Source organism: Lepisosteus oculatus, chromosome 9, assembly GCF_040954835.1.
Source record: "Lepisosteus oculatus isolate fLepOcu1 chromosome 9, fLepOcu1.hap2, whole genome shotgun sequence".
NCBI lineage: Eukaryota > Metazoa > Chordata > Actinopteri > Semionotiformes > Lepisosteidae > Lepisosteus > Lepisosteus oculatus.
The window spans coordinates 11,803,032-11,823,983 of NC_090704.1; the positions used below are offsets into that span (position 1 = coordinate 11,803,032).

Here is a 20,952-nt window from a genome sequence, read left to right on the forward strand (position 1 = left end):
TAATTAATATTGTTTATGGCTGTTTTTGTTTTCTCTTCCCACACTAGCCTCTTAAGTAGAAATAAAGTTTTCTTACTCTTTGATGTGTAAGGTTTAATGCTGCTGGTGAAGTGAAAAGAACAAGAGTACAAAAACTGAATTTTTGGTTTGTGCATTCATGTCAGTGTTAATGGACTTAATGTGTTTTAATCGGATGTCTGTATAATTCTGTATACTGTATAAATCTGTTGTAGAAAAATTGATTAGCCTGTTATAAATTCCTTATTACTGATGCTTCAGTAATAAGGAGGTAAAAGGTTAGATTAAATACTTAAATATGATCTACTGAGAAGAAAACAAATTAAGAGAGCTCCTGTCAAATACTGGTGTCTTGGAAAATTAAATTGCTGAAGCAAAACTTTTGAAAATGATTATGAGCAGTTTTCATAGAAAAAATATTGACTTGATGAGCCAGCATCTATCATCCCCTGAAAGAAACAGTCTGAAAGCTTAACTTGTACTATCAGTGGGCTGTCATGTAGCAATGTTAAAAAGCTGCTGAGAACACAGTGCAGGGGTGTAAGATTTCTTGTACAAACAAATCACAAGCTAAGTATGTTTTGGAGTTTGAGGGCACAGGAAATACTGGATGACATGTTGAAGTTTTTAACTAGTTTTAGTACCATTGCTGTTTCCCTGTAGACAGATGGTTGGGAAGCTCTGTTTTAAACCTTTCTGATTTTTTCTTATAAAGTTGGTTATAAACTGTTCTAAAACAGTATTTATTTAATCTGCTACTTAGTGCTTTTGCGGTTGAAGAAAAATACATGCTGTATACCTATATTTGTGTAAATGTATAATACAAAATCACATCAGCTGCAAAGCATTGAATAGCTTCTAATGTAAAGTTAATGGGTTTTTTATGGTATACAAATGTTCCAGTGTTATGCAAAAGTTCCAGTGCAGAGGAATGAAAGTGCAGTTTTGTTTACTGTTTCGTCTACTAAAGTGTGGGGAAAATGTTTTAAATCCTCGTGTATTTTAATGTGGTCTTGACAAGTTATTTTCTCAAATTCTAACCACAATGGCTATAAGGGAAAAAGGGTATAATCTGTTGTACAATTTATAGAACTCTGTCTTCAATCTTAGCCAGTTTTGTGGCAAACAGATAAAAAAAATGTCTAAAACTTCTCAAGTGAGTGTCTTTCGTTAATTGAAAAAAACAACAACTGTACTCTATAAATCATCACATCAACAATAAGCTTGCATGGCAGTTTAGTTTGTAGTTTGAAACCACAGAATCTCTTGTTAAACTTACTCTAGTGGGCTTTTCTTTCTTGCAGAATTCTCCATGAATTTAACATTTGCAATTTATGGGCACTCAGGCATTTACGTATTGTTTTTTGTCCTTCCTACAGGAAACTGACTTGAATGATATGTTAAAATCATTGTACAACCACCCAGTGCCAAAGCCAAGAACTCCTGTCAGTCTCAGTGTGGTAGGTATTAACAGAGCAGGCAAAAGCTGACATTTTGTTTTGAAGCAGAAGTGGTTTTAATAGCTTAGGTATCAGATAAGAAGCAACTGGACATTGTTATCCTAATGGGCCCTTTCACAACTCATCATGTTTCATTGTAATCGTAAAATGACATGTTTTTATAGCTGTCTATCTGTCACTCTGAATGTACATATTTGTGAAGTTCAACCTTTTACTTAGAGACTGGCCTTTGGTCAAAATGAGGTGTTCCAGTATATAGCCATTTTTTTTAATCCATTGATTCCTCTGACGAAAACAGCTGATATATCAAAATATGCCATGGTGCTTGTAGCAACAAATTGATGTATACACTAAACAAACTTTAGTGAAAGAAAAAAAAAAGTTTTTACAACACTTCAACATGAATCTGTTTTTCAAAAATGTCCTCACTGGAATATGTCTAAAATGTATCTTAAAAAGGAGCTGCTTGAAATTGTCTTTTACACGGTGTAGAATGTTGTAAGACTTAAGTATAGAAAACATTTGTGCTATGAAACATGTATCTCGACTGAAGTAAGAAAACTCAAAGCATGCTTCAATAGAAATATGCAGAAAATACTCCAGCAGGCAGCTGTGATTCTATTGATATGCAAAGTACAGGAAAAGGAAAACTTTTTTGTATAATAGTATAAAAGCACGGTTGTACTGTGGTCAGATGGCCACACAGTTCATTTGGATCCCAAATAAAGTGACACAGCCCGCTAATAAGAGTAGATTTCTATTTTTCATCCTGTTAATTGGATTTACAGTTCATGACAAAGGATTCAGTGTTGCACTGTATTAGCATTGTATTTACCAGAGGAAGTATCTGTGATGCAGTTCCTGTTGTGATCAAAGTGTGTTATATAGCCTACTTTCAGCAGTCTGAGAGTTCTCATCTTTACTACATTTTCAAATAACTTATTTTCTCTAAAAATACTGTTTTATGCAGTATGATATGAACAGAGACTGGGTTGTTTTTTATGGTACTTCATGATACAGTACTTTACACATTTATTCCCAGGTTTTCTATTCCCTTAAAAGTCTGTAGACAAACCACTGAAAATGAGTGGATCAATCATGTTTTAATCATGGAAGTTAACAGTTACAATTCCTTTTCTATAGTGTTAAATCCTTTTTATATAATAAAATTATAAAATCTTTCAAACATCTACTGTCATATAAGAAATCTTTTTTAAAATGGGATATACGATTAAGAAATTATCTAAATCTTTTGCAGTCTTTCCTAGTAAAAAGAAGGATTGTACAGTATATAGAAAAATAATCACACTTGTTTTATTTACTAAATCATCAAGAGATTATTTTAAGAAAAACATAAAACAAAGGGATCACCATGTCATGCAGGTGCAGACATACTTTTACTACATTGTTTCTTGTGTGTTTTTACAAAAACATTTAATTAAATAACCAAAACTTGAGCATGTTTTCATGTACGAATCACTTATTTTCCCAATTGGGAAACTGAAACATCAGTATCATTTTTTAGTACATATATTTATTTTATGTATGCATACATACATTTTAAATGAAATTCTAAATGTAAAGCTGAAGAATTATTAGTGTACTGTCTGTAGTTTACATAATGGTTTGGGTTAAAATGTTTGTTCAAGGTTTTTTTTAACATTTATACTTCCATTTTTCAGCCCGCCACAACTTAGGCACCTATAAACACTGCATGTTTTTAATTGTCTCCCATATTTCATGAAACTAAAATTTAGCCAAAGTTCATTTTATTTTGAAATTAGTGCTAGAAATTGATCTTTTTATTTCAAGTGTGAATTTTTTATTTTACTTTTTTCTTCAAATTGTAAGAATGAGCAGTTGCACATTGCCACTGGGCAGGTTGTGAAACAACAGCAAAGCCAGCAGCCGGTGAGTGTAAAGAGAAAGTCTGCAGCAAATCTAAATTCTTTAATCTAAGCACTAATCATGGGGCAGTTGAAGGTTTTAAATTTTTACTAAATGGTCTTTTCTATCCTTAATATAACAAAAATAAAAATCTCTGTTCATTCTGGATGTTTGCTTTTTCCACTTTGGAAAGCAAACTTTGTAATTGATAATAATGTACTGCACTACTGTATTCTCTTTTTAAAACAGCACGAGTAAAATATTGCATTTTTCATACACCTGAAAACAACTGTAGCTTAAATAAATCTCCTTTTTAATGTTCCCTCTAGCCCTCATTTTTGTATTTCCAAATATTTCGAAAACAAAATGAAAAATTGATTTCAAAATACACCATTTTCTTAAATATGTTTTCAAAAACTGCACAAGGATTTGACAGCTGTGGTCGATTTTAATGGTGAACAGACTTCAGGTTTCAGTGTTCTGAGAAATGATTTCTGTGTCTATAGATGCATTTTAAGTATTTCTAAAGAAATGCAAAAAATATTTAAGGAAAGTTCACTTTGTGAACTTCAGTGTTGACAGATATGATAGTATTCTACTGTTAAATCTACCCTTCTTACCTCGCAGAAATGCATAATACGACTGCATACTAGGCTATTAGGAAATGTAGGCTGTTCCGGTTAAAAAGAACTTACCTTTTGCAGAGAGAGGGTATTTATACAAAAATATAAAAAATCTGTTGATACTGGCTTTGTCAACTTTCCCAATTGTAAATCTTTTATACACAATTCTTAAATAAACCTTTTTTTGTGAACTTAAGTACGTACAGTACAGTTTTTAATCTTGAATGCTATCATTTCATTCTTCCCTGCTCTTTTGAAACTTTTAATTGGTGGTTGGTTTACTTCCTGTACTGTTTTATGAGCTTATACTAACTGAGAGAAAATAACCCTGAATGTTTTCCAACGCAGTTTAGGGTTTATTACCCTACCAGGCATTTTTTGGCATCTGTCTGTGCAGAACTCAGGGTAATGCTCAAGAAAAAGTAAACTATTTTGTTGTGAAGCATGAAGATGATGAAGATGTGGACTTTGGGAAGATACTAGGAAGCTGTTCCATTTGCAAATATACCTACTGTTGTTTGCAGTGAACTACATATAAGACTTTGTACGATTTATTTTATTTTTAATGTGAACAGTTTCTGTGGTACATGGCAATTCAACTTTGGAAAAGTTAATAAATCATGTATATGAAGAAACTTTTCAGTTTAATCATTTCCAGAATACAGTTCCTAAAACACTGTCAGCTGTGTTGGAATCACTGTTTGTCTGGTGCAGTGACAGCCTAGCTGAAAGAGAGAAAACATAAGAAAAACGTGAATCTAGCTACTTGTGTCTATCGTAAGCCTTTGCTTTACCTTGCTTCTACAGATGGGTATGATTGAAGCACAACAAAGTTAGGACTAGCCTCAGGAAAAACAGGGAGTTATTGGATAGGCTGGGAATCAAACCTTCATTCTCTTGGTTTCGAGTCCTTTGATCCGAACATTAGACCATGCTGCTTTAAAAGTGAGAATTTCTTCTGATCCTGTTGATGTAGTTCACTTTAATCCTTAATAAAAGCTGCAATTTATTCAACGCAGTGTTTTACTTTTTGTTGCGTAAAGAAAGCCAGTAGATGTGTTTCGTTTTAATATGAGATGTGGGCATTACCATACCTTTAATTTTGGGGAAAAAACATATAAACATTAACTGAATCAAGTGTTGCACTTTCCCAACAACACAGATTGTATCTCTTTTCTAAGGTTTTGTTTTCCTGTTTTACAGCATTCATACTTCGTAGCTCCTGATATTAACGGACTTCCCACAATTCCTGAAAGTGTAGGTTGTTTTGTTTTCTAGAAAAAATAACAATACCTTTTAATATTCTCTCTACGTGTATATACACACACAGCTCTAAGAAGTTGTTTAATGGGTGAGGATCAAAATATTTTTATCATTTTTTTATGACAGAGAAATATTACTGAATACTTTGTTGCTGTGGATGTTAACAACATGTTGCAACTCTATGCCAGTATGCTGCATGAACGGCGCATCATCATTACCTCAAGCAAGCTAAGCACTGTAAGTACCCTTGAAGCTTTCACATTTCAATTTTTTAGCCACTAGAAATGTTCAGATTTAACAGACTTGCACATGCGGTTCTTATCACACCCTAGAAAAAAAAAATATAAGCACTTGTGCACAAAAGGATTTTTCATAGAAAAAGCTAGTTTAATTACAATTTAAGGTCAGGTGAAATGTTGGCCTGTTAAGATTAGATTAAAGTTCTTTCAGTCTTCTTAGTTCATTTGAATGCCGTGTTGGCTCTGTGAAAGAACCCTTAAAGGCTATTACCGATTTTTTTATTATTCTACAAAGCAATCTGAAAAAAGTCAAGGTGGGATAGGACTAAAAAACAGCCCCCAGCTGATTATAGGTGGATTCATCTTTGTGACATAGCAGCAACAGGACAAGAATACCAAGTTAATGGTGATTTCTGTGAAAGGCTTCTGAAGATGTGATTTTCGCACAGAATAAAAGCGGTGTTTCAAGTGGATAGTTGCATTTATAGCATTTTTAAGGTTTATATTAATGGATATTTTTCTGTTTTGAAGAGGGGTAAAATACAATAGTCAAGTTTTATCATTATGGGATTTCTAAGCACCTTAATTTTAAAGATGATCACTTTCCTAATCTTAAAGTAGCTTTCTGTCAATATAACATTTAAATGTACCATAGCTTTCTGTACTGATTGTGTGCATTTATTTTTTTTTCCCTTTTGAAAAGTGACTGTTAAGAAGTCTGCATACACTGTAACACTACTTTCAGACAGGTAAAATCAATGCTAGTATAGTATTTTTCCACAAACCTGCTAAAATAAAGTATAAAGCGTAAATTGTCAGACGTCGAAAAAAGCATAGTTTAATTGCTTGTAACATCTGTCCTACTGGAATATACGGATCATTAAAACATTACATCCACATTTCTACAGGATAAAACAATCTGGACTAGTCTGCAGTGAAAACATGGCTAACATAACACTTAGGCAATAATATATCTGCTTCATATTAATTGCTAAAACATTTAGATTAACTTTATTAGAGTTTTGAAAATGGAAGCCATGGGTATAAAATATAGCCTAAAGAAAAGCTGTTAAAGAAGACCTTGAAACAAATGGCAACATTGTATAGTACAAAAATAATTGTGTAATTTCATTTTCAGCCACTCTTAAATTATCACTTATATTACTTGCTTTCTGCATACTTCCTGTCAAACAGCTCACACTTTAAAGGGAGTTGTCCCTTATCTCTGAGGTTGATTGCAGTCCAAATGTTTATGACAGTTCATGGAAAATAGGCTAGTGATGTCATCCCAGCTCTATCTTTGCTGTTCCAGTTCACTATCTAAGGGCAGTGTGTGCAATAGGCAGGACAGGATTCAAGGACTCCCAGAAGACTTTCTTTGTAGGAGGTTACAAAATTACTCAATCTTGAAGAATTTTCCTCTTTCAAATCATCAGGCTCATGCCACTTATTCCATGACATATAGAGTATAAAACTATGAAATATTTGCCTCTTGGTTAAGGTTTTCACATTTAAGTGATTTAGTTTTTCCAGTGTGCAAAGACAAATCATTCCTAGTTTATTAAGCATTAAGGATTGTATAATACAATTTTTTTTTGCTTCATTAAAAAGCATGAAATGTACTGCTAACTTTCGAAAGCTAATCAAGCTCTGCAGTGAGTAGAACTTCATGTGAGTTTTATATTATGCATACTTTTTAAATTTTAGCAAATTATTTGGGGGAAAATATGCATTTTTTTTTGCCAAGCCCTGTTTTCCCTTGAAAATAGACTATATCTCAGGCTTTAGTCTCAGCTAAGGTTCTGTCCAGCTAGACCTGCTGCAGTTGTTCCAGTGAGCTGCTTGGAAAAAAAAAGATGTGCATATATTATGCATGCTGCAGGCAGGCCCTCAATGTTTAGGCCCCCAGTGAACCTGCTGTGCCAGTCTACCAGAACATCACTCCATACTCGCATGTATTCAAAGCAAAGGAATAAATCATGATTTTACAACAATGCATCAGTTGACTTATTGCTGTTTTGTGACCAGAGGTAAGAAGTACCACTGTTTAAAGCCGTGTCGTTGGCTCTCAAGTCAGCCAAGCATGCAGGCTTGTCATATGCTTGTATAATTGTACCACACCAGACTTTCTCTAACTAGTCAGCTGGGGCTGTACATTTCGTCTCTGAGACCCCGACTGGCCTGTGTCTGACAGGAGCCTTCTCATCATGCTGTCAGTGTTATGCTAACAAGAGCAGATCCTTCATGGCCTGCAGTGGTAGCCAGAGAGGTTGCTTTGGTTTAGACATTCCTTTTTGAAGTGCATTGTCTGCAGTGTCGTTTTTTTTTTCTCCCCCCAAATTCCACTATTGATTTATTAGATATTTTTAAAACCCTTACCACCTTGCTTGTTTTTTTTTTTTGCTTGTGCAGAACCAACTTTAAGTGGCTGTTTTGCAATCTTGTTCTTGTTTCTTGTCTCCCCCCCCCCATAAAAAAAATGCCACCTGCCTGTTACTGGATAACCTGTGCAGGTTTTAGCTTCACACTAAACAATTGTCGACAGAAACTGGAGGAACGGCAGTAATTGGAGTTTAAATAAAAGGCCTATAAGGAAGCTTCTTGCACTTCCCTGGGTTCAGATGAGTATAGCATTGTCATGTGTGACAGAAGAAATTTCTTCTGTTCGCATTTGGCAGGAATCACTGCGCCTTTGTACCTTTGTTTTTAGAGAGCAAATTTTCTGGTTCTCAGGAAATATTTACTCAATTTTTAACGTGTTTTTTTTTTACATAGATATATTAATAGTTTATTTTTCCATGCTTGGAAACAAAATGCGTTTGCTCTTTGCACATTATTTCTGGATTTGCATGGAATGCCAAAAGTAATACAAAAAATTCAAACAAAGTGGTGAACACATTATAGGCAGATTTGGCAAACAAAGGCAGACACAAAATATGTTTTACATTTCTTAAGATCGATTCATTTTTTTTTGCTATCTAAAGATGTAATTTTAGAAAAACGTCAGATTAGGCATCCAATGAAGATTTTTTCTAATTTAGGATACATTCATTTAGAATTCTTTAAGAGCAATCAATGGAGTCTATGCATCTTTTGACATACTGATAATGAGTGACTTGATAAAATATTTGATTTGTCGTTAAACTTTTGAAGCTATGGTCTGTTTTGGTGAAGGTGGTATTGAGTACTGGAGAGCTACAAAGCTAATTAATAAGAAATCTCTCAGTAGGGTAAAACTGGCACTAAAAAGGTATAATCTATCATTTGTTCTTGAAGAGTGTATATATAATTCTGCACTGAATTGAATATTAAGTAGAAATCTCTTTGTGGATTTCATAAGCCATTTGGCTTGAAGCATTAATTATTTATTAGTCTGGCAAATATTTTATTAGACTGCACTGGAGACTGAATTCATATGGAGCCCTAGAGAAGCAAATCAGATCTCCAAATTCACTCCTTTTTACTTTTGATTTAATCTTTCCTAACAGTGTGTGGAGCAGTGGTGAGGTTTATTTTGAAAATGTTTGACAGAAATTAATTGTGCTACTGCTTAGTTTTGCTACTATATGAGACCTTATCTCTGCACAGTAAAGGAGTGAAAAATCAAACATATAATTTGCTTCTCAATGTTTATCTATTCTCCTGCCCTTATCCAACTTCTAAAATCCCTTTTAAACTTTTGTATAAATCAAGCCAATTGGGCTTGCCTTGAGGCCTTGTTGAAATAATTGGAGTTGGTTACCCAGGTTTTCTGAGCCATTACTTCATGGTACCAACTGATGAAAGGTTTTCTCCTCAGGGATGAGACAGCAGCTTGTTGGCACTATCAGAATAAAACATTCTAAAACTGGATGGGTTGATGTTTTTTTTTTGGTATCCAAGATTCCCATTACCACCAGTCAAGAACCATGAAAAATTAAATTATAATGGAAGCACTTGAAATTCACAATGAGCACAACTTGATTGTTGTTTTATGATGAAGGTGGCTTTTGTATTGTTAAATTTAGAAATTCTACTTTTTAATGTAACTTGTTATACCTTCAGTTGTTTGGAATTAAGAAATACAGATTGTTTTTGGGAGCTGTGAAATATATATATCTATACTCTAAAATTATCCACAATATTTATCTCAAAGCAATTGTTCAACACACCAGGAACATTTTTATATCAAGCAAGCCAATTAGTGCTAATTAATGTTTTACTATTGTGATGGCAGGGGTAATTGCATAGCATACAGTATAGTGCAATGCAGTGTAGGAAAAAAAGAATAGAAAAAGTGATAAGCCCTACAGATGCACAAACTGGTGTTAAAGAAAGATTTATTTTGCTTGCTGCGGTGTAGCTGTTAAGCTTGGCCAGTTTGCTGGTCAATTGTGACATTCTGTGTGTCAGTGAGCAGGGTCTCCTGATAGTAGAAGCTGTAGTTCACACATTACTGAAGCTCCAACTGTCGAACATACTGGTCCCTTGGTATTATTTCAGCTTGCAGTCTCTCTTGGCTAGCTCATGTTTCATTCTTTGGCAATTTGCCCTAATGATATCCCCAAGGAGCCTTCAGACCTCTGTTCTTTTTCCATATTTAATCATGTTATTTTAATCTAGAGGATGAGCAAACTGCCGAGCAGGTCATTATAATCCATGGTAATGTTCACAAACACACTGAAATGGTTTATTTTCCGATGGATGCAGACAGCAATTGTCATACTGGTTTTGTTTTAATAAGGATTTTTTCATAAACTGGAATCCATTCATTCATTTTTGTCAATAATGTTCCTTTCTCTTTGTTTGGCTAGCCCTTCTTTTTCCTTTTTGTCGCTCTTAAACCTTTTAATAAAATATCTACTTTACTGCACCACCAATGCAAGTTGTGGAAACATAAATCCACATTCTAATAATAGTGTTTTTTAGATGAATTGAATCAGTTGTTGTTCTGTGAACATGAGCAAAAATAATCTGTTTTGCTGATTGCTACGCTGTATTACACATCAGAATTCTAAAGCAATTTTAAATCCTCCACATGTGTGTATGTTTTGGAAAATGGAATAGAGCCTTTTTGTTTCTGCAAATACTTTAGAATGCAATAAAACATGAAATGCGTGATAGTTTCTCAAAATAGTAGTTCTCCAATGTTCTTTTTCTGTCGTTTATAGCAGTTCAAACCCATAAGCAAATTGTCTTTTTCTGTTTTTTGTATTCTTTGCTTTCAACCTTTAGTTAACTGCATGTGTTCATGGGTCTGCTGCCATGCTGTTTCCAATGTACTGGCAACACATTTACATCCCTGTGCTTCCTCCACATCTCTTGGACTACTGCTGGTAAGGTTACTAATGCCTTTTCAACCACCTTTGGATATGAAACCCTGTAATTTAAATGACACCTTATAAAACCTGTAATCTCTACTCTTTAATGATTCATACAGCAATTATTTCACAATGTCCAAGACAGACTGTAGGTTTTTCAAAGCTCTTTATCTAATGAAACAGAATATTTGTGCTGTACATTGAAAAAAAAAATGTGGTCTAAATTAGCCTGTTTTCTGAATTTAGAAGATTTTAGGTATCTAGAAATGGCTACTTTCAATATCACTGAGAAAATAATTTGTTTGGTCTCCATTTTGTATTTCTTCATCATTTAAAAATTGGAATATTTGAGATTGTCACAGAACCCAAGAGATTTATTTGTATCATCTTATGCCAGTATTTGTTTTCATTGTGACATTTCTGTTTTGCACCGTTTTCTGGTTGCCTGCACATATTGTTAGTCAGTCAAGCAAGCATTTGTTGGTAAAGAGGATGTTCATGAATAAGGACAGTGCTCATTAATGTTGTATTAAAATTGAAGCCAAAGATCTGTAAAATCAGTTTGCATTGAAAAGTATAATAATTCAAAAATCTGAACAGTGGCAATAGTACACCTACTTGATATTATTGTAAAATTAATTGGGAAAGCTGCAATAAATAGTACTTTTACCAACTTGGGAAATCAGGCACATAATGTACATAATCAACCACCTGCTTAAGTTTATCAACAAATATGGAGACGTTGTGCTGAATTGAGGTTGATATAACTCTTTGTGTAATATCAGACTTACAAACAAGAAAGAAATGCACACACATTTGACCAATTTAAATCCACATGTGCAAAATAGGCAATATCTGTGACATTATAAGCACATGATTGCTACTTATAAGCATAGGTACAAGCCAGAGGGAGTTTCAGTCTGTGCATTGTAAAAATTGTAACCAGCAAGTTCAAAAGAACTGAAGCTTGAGGAAGGAAATGCACAGGTGGTTAAAAGAACTTTGGTAGAAGCCATCCAGAAGACTGAGGAAGTAGATATTCCATTCTTAACTGACTGGCTGTTCATGGGCATCCTGGATTGCCGAAACCAAAACAAAAAATGCCACCTTGAACTGTGAAGAACAGTGTGAGAGTTGAGTCTCAGTAATCAGCTGCTTATGGGGCCATGAGGGGGTCTATGAGAACTACCAGACATTATATCCACAGCATGGTGAACAATGACAGGCCAACAATACACAAAGAGCTTCGCTCCCCACACAGTGCGAGTTGTACACTGCAGTAGATAGTGCTACTGTGCTCTTACGTCATGTTGAACGTTGTCAGTTTTTCCAGTGGGTCCAAGTTTTCACTTCCCAGACAGTGACCTTGTTTACATGTGGCATTAATAAGTGCAGGAATTTTCACTGAACCATGCGTAACCAACAAACAAAAATTTGGAACTTTGTAATGGAGCTTAAATCCAGACCAATAAATTAAGACTTTGCAAGCTGGACTTCTGCTTTCTCTGCTAATGACCATTTTACTAAAGAAGGTGGCATGTTTGTTGAAGATAGTGCCCTGTGCATAATACCTACGTAGGGTATTGATGGAAGGAGAGATAAAGCATCACCTGCTATGTGATGTACTGTATAGAAAATCACATTAAGGACTGTTCGTATTTTAAAAAACCCAGTAATGCCTCATTCAGGGATTATACCTTCCACGTTAGCTAAAAGAGGTTCAGTGACAAGACTGAGGTACCATACCTTCCTACTGGCATGAGAGAAAGTAAAGGAATTATTTTAATTTTATGGCAGTGTTACCCATCATTTTCTAAAAAAAAGGTGATTTTATACCCTCAAAATGTTTATTTACCTGTAATATGTCTAGGCTTGTTTTATTCAAAATTATATATATTTAAAACCTCTCTGCATTATTGTGTATTAATGAAAAAGTGAATCTGTTTGTTTACATGTGGTCACATATACAATTTGTATCCACCTCTGATTTAGAGTTTAGAGTGCAGTCAAACCTTAAAGCAGTACAGTGGGTCATTATAAATTGCATCTATTAATTTTTTAAAATAAACTAGGTGAAATAATGTGTCATAGTGTCCTTAGCATTTTACTAATGGGAAAGTTTGACAAAAATATTAGCCTTTTGACTGTTAATTACATGCTGTGGGTCCATGTTTTCCAGTTAAAAATATGACATTGTTCTATATGCTAACTGAAAAGACAGACCATTATCTTGTAGAAGAAAACTGGAATCATGCAGTAAAGTACACACTGCCTGGATTCGCTCCACAAGTGAGAAATCTATCGACTACTCATTGTGTGATAGTCAGTTTGTGGGGCTGACAGGCCAGTTCTGTACACAGAAGCATTTTATTATCAGGAATGGTTTTCAGCTTAATTCTGTCTTCCTCTCTTAAAATATTTCATTCATGTACTTAAAGCTTGGTTTTTCCTAGAGTTGGAAAACATTAATTTTCCCCAATTCTTTTTGAGGAATTTAGCAAATGGTTACAAAAGCTGCATAGCCAGATGAGTCTAATTGAAGTAATTATATTTGCGAGGTATTTTGGTTCTTTACTACTATATATAGAGACATTTTTTCAGCTCAAAATTCATTTAATTTTATCAGTCTGCATTACACATTTAGTTTACCATTCTAAAACCGAGAATGTATCTTTGGTTAGCTTTGGCTATTGAATTTTCATATTTCGGCTTTTGCTAAATTGCAAGATCAAATGGATGTTTATTGAATATTTTCACTAATGTTAATAATGCAGTATGAGGCATAATTTAGCCAGGCTAAGAAAAAGACCAGAGACTTAATCCAAGTGGGTGGTCTCCTTTTTAATGTTGGGGAAAAAAACAAGAAACCTTTCATGAAATTAAATTTAGACTTTCATAAAGTAATTACTCTTGCAATCAACAATAATTATAGCACAGAGAAGAAGGAAATCCTGTAGCGTGCAAAATTTTGCTTGAAATGAAGAAGCTGAATACAGTAATGTGATGTTACAGTCATATCTAGCAGATGTTACAGCTAGGGCATCTTGACTTATTAGCTACTTGATTGAAAAGGTCCAGCAGCAATCTCACAAAATATATAAGATTTAGCTAGTTAGTAAGAGCACAGAATCCTTTATACAAGAGTCAGATAAAAATTGCTTACCAATTAAACTAATGAAATAATACCTTAATATAACGTAATAAAATACAATAATGATTTCAGGAAATAGTGTAGTACACTAATAAAGTTTTCTTTATAGGCATTTCCTTTTGATTAGTGTTCTAAAATTTCTAAAACTTTCCTTATATGATTCAGACTGACATTTTCTCCTTTGTCACTCTGTCCAATCATAATATTTGGATGACAGGCTGTAACTTTCAACTGTGTGTAGCTTTATGTGAATTGTTTGTGGAAGTACAGTAGAATTGAAAGTGAAAGAATTTGTACAGTGTTGTCTTCATTTGCTAAAGTGCTCCAGGTTATTTAATGGTTCAGTGGCAAAAAATGCATGTGAATGTACATATTGTACTTGAAAATAATAAGATATTATGGGAAATGTTAACCATCTAGGTTAGTGTTCGAATGCTGCAAATACAGCATTTTTGTAGTACGTACTACAAGATGTTTCCCCCTAATTTCAAACAGGGTTAGTACCAGTGGCTGAAGATGTATATTATTTTTTTCCACAGTGCCCCTATGCCATATGTGGTTGGAGTTCATCTCAGTTTGTTAGAGGTGGGTATTTCTTTTAAATTCCAAGGTTAAAAGTAAACGGTTTTGTTAAAAGTGGGCCAAGTTTATTTTATCATATATTGTGTATAGCAATCATTGTAAATATATAATGATTGATAAAAGTGCTTTGGTGAATTGAATTTTCTACTTGCAAGTTTAGGAGTCTGCCATTTCTGCAATTTAGAGGGTATAGCTTTTCGAGTAACTTGCATGTGTACTGAACTCAACATGCTTTTGCTACCAGTTTATAGAATTAAAATATTAAGTCTTTTGAAATGATAATGAAGTAATATTTAATTGGACAAGCTAGCATGGAACAGGGAATAAATTGAAGTGACATACGTTTTCATCAGCCTGCCTGCTTACTACAAGTAAAAGAGAAAGCGTTTGTGCTTCATTATTGAAGATGCTGCGTCGGTTGGGAGCAGACCTATAGCAGAATGTCTAAATTTGATATGCCTGACAATTGTGGAACTCCCGGTATTTATCACAAATCGCATTAGTGACAGTACCATATCTGGGCATACATAATGAGATAAAATCAGCATGCGTCTCCATAGCAGGAACTGTCACAGAATGACAAACTAAAATTTTACATACCTCTGCTTTTTTCCACCTGCAGTCTGAAAATAATTGTTGAATTTGTAGGTATCAGAATAAATGCATAACATTTTGTTGATTTATGATGTTGCACACTAAACAATATTTTTTGGTTTAAATGTTTGTATGCTTTGTATTTCACAGAAAACCATAATCTCCTTTACTTAATCCTGTATTAGAAAAGCAGTTAATAGATATTTAGCCATTTTTTATACCTGATCATTATTGTCTATTAATTTATCTGTATTTACTGAACTGTGATTTGTTATTTTGCCTTTGATCCAGTATTTATTAAGACAATTATAACATATAAACCCTTAGTTTAGAATGTTGTCATCTTCAGTTTTTAAAGGGATTACATGACAACAAGGTTTCACTACCATGTATCTGTAATAATATGTATTGCATTTAGTTCAGTTATAAAATGTCTTCTTTAGGTGGCCACTCTGAAAGTTAAATGTTTAAAAAAATGTACTAAACATTTCTTCATGAGAGCATAGTGCTGTAAATGTATATATATATATCACTTTGTTTTTAGTTTATTATCCTGATTAACTTTACAATATTAAAAGAAATCTCAACGGTTTGACCCAGAGTCTAGGCTCTGCAAGCTGTTTGTAATTGCTCTGAAGGTAGTTGTTTACTAGAACTGCTGAGGCAACTTAATGGCAGTTACTTTTGCATGCTTCTGTTTTTATTAAATTCTGACACCTTGTTTCAAACTATATATCCTTTTCATTACCTTGTGTTCATTTATATAATCTTTCCATTCTTGTATTCTTTTACTCTACATAATAGAAAGTCAAAAGTAGATCGCTGGAAGATGTAGTTATCCTAAACGTTGATACAAACACTCTGGAAACGCCATTTGATGACCTGCAAAGCCTGCCTAGTGACGTGGTAAGTCCACTCAGATGTCTTGGCCCCCTGCTTCTGTCCCTTTGCTCCGTGCTAACAAGATCATGCAGAAACAAGCTGATGCTTTTGCCGATGTTTTCAGGGACATAACCAGCAGCTATAACTATACATTGCTGAAGAATATCAAATACAGCACGAATTTCTTTATTATTTCAAAAGTGCTTAACAACTTCAGTTGGACATCGTAATCACTGTTTAGCAATTGCACAACTTGTAATTAAAAAAGCCAGTGGTGTTCGTTAGCCATTTGAGCTACTAGAACAGAGGAGTCTCTTCATCTTATTTTAATCATTATATTATAAAGTAGGCATTTCTGTCTGCCTAGTGGCATGTCTTGCTGAAGAAAAGACCTTGATTTCTGAAGGCAAGAAGAAGAAGGGGGCCAATTATCAGTTCTTGCTTCTCTGCCACCTGCCAGTGCTTTCCCCTTTAATTAATGATCTGATGACACTGGTCAGTATAATGGGAAATGGTTGTACAGTTGGGGTCAGAAATATCTGTCTTTCATCCTTCTTTCAAAATTCAGTAGTTATTTGTTTTGGGGGGATGTTTTCAATTTCAATTTAATCCATTGTACCCCGCTGGGATATGGGGGCCTGAGCGAAAAGCCCCACTGTTTGCCGATTCTGTTTGCCTAGCCATGTCTGCTTACTCAGGATTCTATTTGTAAATTAAATTGCAAACTGAGTTTGTCATAAAAGGGAGTTAGGTCTTTTGAAAATGACAGGGGATTCTTTTGTTTACATAGTTTGATAAATTAAGTGGCAGCTCTTTCTTGGCTTTGATCTTGCAATGCTATTTTTCACTGACTAATAATAGAACGCATTCTGTATTTCATGTTAAATTACCCAACCTAATACGTAAATGTCAAATAATGTATTTATTGCAGCAACATTTTTTATTAGCTCACCATTGGGGATATCAAATGGAAATGCAGAACAAAATGTTCTCTACCTAGTTAACTAATTAAAGGAAACTTATTTTTGTTTACTTGCAAAACACTTGCTGAATATGGGAGATGCATTCCATTTTTTTGTGAGGACATTTTTAATTGAAAAATATTAAAACACAAAACGAAGCCCACAATGTTTAGAAGATTCAGAGAACCAGTGGAAGACAGGAGATGGATCGAGTAATTTACAGTTTTATGTTTGAATACGAAAAACAAATGAGACTTTGAGTTCATTTATTCTAAAATGTCTTTAGAAAATCTTATGTAATTCAGAAGCTACTGAAAAAGATTTAGAAATATCAGTATTAATTAAAAGAATACTTTGAATTTACATTTTGTTCTATGAAGCCAACATCCTGAAAAAGATGCATTCATACATACAATACATGGTTATTTCAAGCTCAACAATTAATCTTTTGATTTCTAAGACTAATGTAAATTGAGCTAAAGGCAAAATTCTTAGAGCTTCAGATGTCAAGCTCAGAATGATGTGTATTCTAAGGCAGAAAATATAATATTTTTTGCAGCTATTAAAATAAATGGACCTAAACCAAAACTGCTAATGTTTTCAGACCAAGAACGTGCACCCATACTAATTTAAGGCAAACCATTGGAGATATGTGTAATTATAGGTTAGAAGGCTTTGGTTCCATGTGGACCTTATTATTATGATAGTTTGACCACTGGCCCTACTTTAGAAAGGGTTAGAGGTCACAGTTGTCCTGAATTACTTGCCCTTTTTACATTCAAGACCTTATGCTGTGTTCTGTGTTGTCCTCAGCCTAATAGCCATTTCTCCAAAATTCACACTTAATATTTTAGATTTATTGACTATTAGAAATGCTACCATGCCAGTAGCAGTTCCGTTCTGAATTTTTTTAAAGATTTACAAATAGGAAGAATAATTGGTATAAGCTTTAAAAGGATGTGGCAATTTTGCGATAATAATTTTGGAAATGTCCCTTATTGAAACCATAAGATGTGTTTGTTTGCTATTGATTGTATTTTTGTCAGAAATTGGCATCACCGTGCTTTCTAGTAATGTCTTTATATGGCAGCACAGGTAATTAACTTAAATAAATCATTTGATGGCATTGAAAAAAACAGACAAACATATTTAAATGATTAACAGTATTATATAGTAGAAAAAAGCCTTGTCTTTGAATAATGAGAAAGATAAAATTAAGTACCTAAGAGAGAAAATGGTAACCAAAAAGTTTGCGTAACAGAAAGTTATGGTTCAGTCTTAAATGTTTTTTTCTCAATATATGAAAGAAATTTTAGACTACATTATAAAGAAATAACAATCTGAGCTTTAAGAAAAAAAAACAGAGGAGCTGAATAAAAAAATAACATTTTAAATTTTAATTTCAATTTTAAAATGTTTGGGCATTCTTTTCAAGGCTCTGACTGAAATATTGAAATATGGAGTTAAAACTATTTTCATAAATCATATTAAAATGCAGTTACATATGGCCAGGATTGTTGTTATAATTTCTAATTGTTTACAGTTGTTTTTATGTTCTAAATCCAACCATCCATTTTCTATCCACTTTGTCCAATACAGGGTTTCAGAGGAGCTGCAGCCTATATATTCTAAAAAATGTTGCGATTTATGCTTTGCAGCATTTTCTTCTGTTTATGACTTCTCTAGAATTTAAACTTCCAAGTTCCATTTCTTCCTGTTTATTTTTGTGTTTGTAATAGAATTGATAACCTGGCATTAATATGTTTAAAGAATTGTGAAGATGAAGCAAATTCTTATTTTGGCATATTAGAAACAATAGTATTTTCCTTGAAATTTATTGATGTCTTATGTGGTTACCAAACTGCAATGACCTTGATGTTTCTAAAATAAACAGAAATGTTTTTAAATATATCAGGCACTCATTCTGCTCTTATTTAAGCATTTTATTTCTAAAATGGTTTAACATTGGTCATTTCTAAAATGTAAAAATAAAATGACTGTCATCAAATTTCTAAAATTTCTATCTATACCAAAGATATAAAGTAGGCCAAGGTGGAGTTAAAGCTTAGTATGTACTGTCCTTAAGGGAGAAAAATGTAGTGATTTGATTAAATAAGTTTAAAATTCTGGACAGTTTTGCTTTATTATGTTTTTAATATTAGTGGTTGCCATATGGTTTAAATGAAATGATTAAAGTTTTGGTTTAAAGATTTTTTTAGATAACTGTAATGACGCCTGCACAAGATTGATAGTGTTAGCTAACTAATTTATTTCATATAGACCATCATCTGCCAAAATTATTATGAGATCTCCATTCATCACATGACAACATGCCTACAGTTACTTTTCAATTCTTTGGACATGGGTGGTAGTTATATAGTGCATGTGGCTGCAAATGTTATTAGCATTGCTCACTATACAGTATAAAAGTAATGAAACACATGTATTAAACCAGTATCAAACAAACAAATAAGATGTTCACATTCATATATTCTTGACTGTTCCTTATTCTAAATTTTATATAGTATTTTGAATAAATATATTTTATTGAAAATATGTTTGAAGGTAGTTTTTACTTTTTTGAATTGTTGTAGGGAATATTTACCTATTGGAAACACAGAAAACTCAGAGCAGACCGTATAATTTCTTGTAAGAAACTTTTAACAGTTTGTACTTTTATGATAAATCTAATGACTCACCATTCTGAATCTTAGCTCTTTCCTGAATTATTATTCAGGATTTTCATATAAAAATCTTATTTATTAAAGATTGGAGTTTAGCTTATGGTGTACTTTACTTTTCTTTGTGTCATTTTTTTTTAACAAATGAATAGGGTTTAAAATGGTTTTCTTATACTTAGAAATTAATTTTTGAAGATTTTTGTTTAAAACTTAAAATTAGCTTCTAAACAAATTGTTATTGAAAACCATTACATACAAATATCAAGTGTTATCAAGTGTTTTTGTTCAACAGATTGGTGTGAACATATTATGGAATACAATTCTTCTGCGTTACAGGAGACTTACACGTATGCATACTGTATGTTAGAGGTAAAAAAACTGTGACCATGAAGACCATGAATTTGGAAAATGTAGAATTTTAAAATTTGGAAAACATTAAAACATCTTTGCTCTTAAAGTAACCCCCATTTGTTTCATTATTTAGATCAGGACACAGAAGTGTGATTACCTTAATTACATCAAGCTGTTTTTGAACAATATTTTTAATTGAATTAAGCATTGTTGACCTGTATTGTTTATATGTTCTGCATTTATATTTTTCTTTATTAGAGAAAGAATGAAGAGGAATCAATACAATAACCAAAGATTACTGTCATTCTTAATTAAAAGATTTTATTTTAGAGAGATTTCATTTTATAGTTGTACAATATAAATAGTAAATGAAATCACAGATGTGGTATTAAATACTATTTATTTCGTGTTGCAGTCGTATTGCAGAAACAAATACTACTAATAATTTTTTAAGGAGGTCTCGTTAAAATGCAGTTGTACTCTGCCTTTCTTTATATATATAGATGTTCAATTTATTAGTTTTTTTTTACAAAAGATTGCATTATTTGCAGTCTACTTTAGGACAGCTTATTCTCAATTTTGAAGACTCTTTAGTACCATCAACTCCTGAAACCAATAACTTTGCAGTTTGGCATGATGTAACTTGTATAATTCTAAGTGGCTCAGTATCTGTATGACTGTTTTTCCCTGTCTGTATATACTGTATATCATATCCAGCATGTAGGTTCTGCCTCAGAAAGCAGCCCAACACATGTGAATAGGAAGGCCCAGGAGGATATCCTATTAGTTCCAGCTTTCTCCACAGCTCCCATTGCCAGCTCCCCAGTACAGCAAATAAAAACACACAAGTACCTCCTTTACTTAGTTTCCTGCACTAGACTTTGTTACAGTGTATGCCCAGAGGAATAAAGTTAAAGTATCACCATATTAAATAAAATGCTGTTTTTTTATTTTTGGAG

The 20,952-nt window shown here is 33.2% G+C and overlaps 1 protein-coding gene across 2 annotated transcripts in view; it reads left to right on the top strand.

Annotated features, from left to right (window-relative positions):
- dennd1b (DENN/MADD domain containing 1B) overlaps window positions 1-20,952 on the top strand; it is a 96,910-nt gene that overhangs the window by 45,361 nt on the left and 30,597 nt on the right. Inside the window, exons 7-13 of one of the 2 annotated variants that reach the window (XM_015355631.2) lie at window positions 1,398-1,478; window positions 3,330-3,389; window positions 5,192-5,245; window positions 5,378-5,488; window positions 10,705-10,805; window positions 14,481-14,526; window positions 15,922-16,023. In XM_015355631.2, coding sequence (XP_015211117.1) covers window positions 1,398-1,478; window positions 3,330-3,389; window positions 5,192-5,245; window positions 5,378-5,488; window positions 10,705-10,805; window positions 14,481-14,526; window positions 15,922-16,023 — 555 coding nt within the window. The remainder of the gene's footprint in view (window positions 1-1,397; window positions 1,479-3,329; window positions 3,390-5,191; window positions 5,246-5,377; window positions 5,489-10,704; window positions 10,806-14,480; window positions 14,527-15,921; window positions 16,024-20,952) is intronic. The other variant, XM_015355632.2, reaches the window with a different exon arrangement.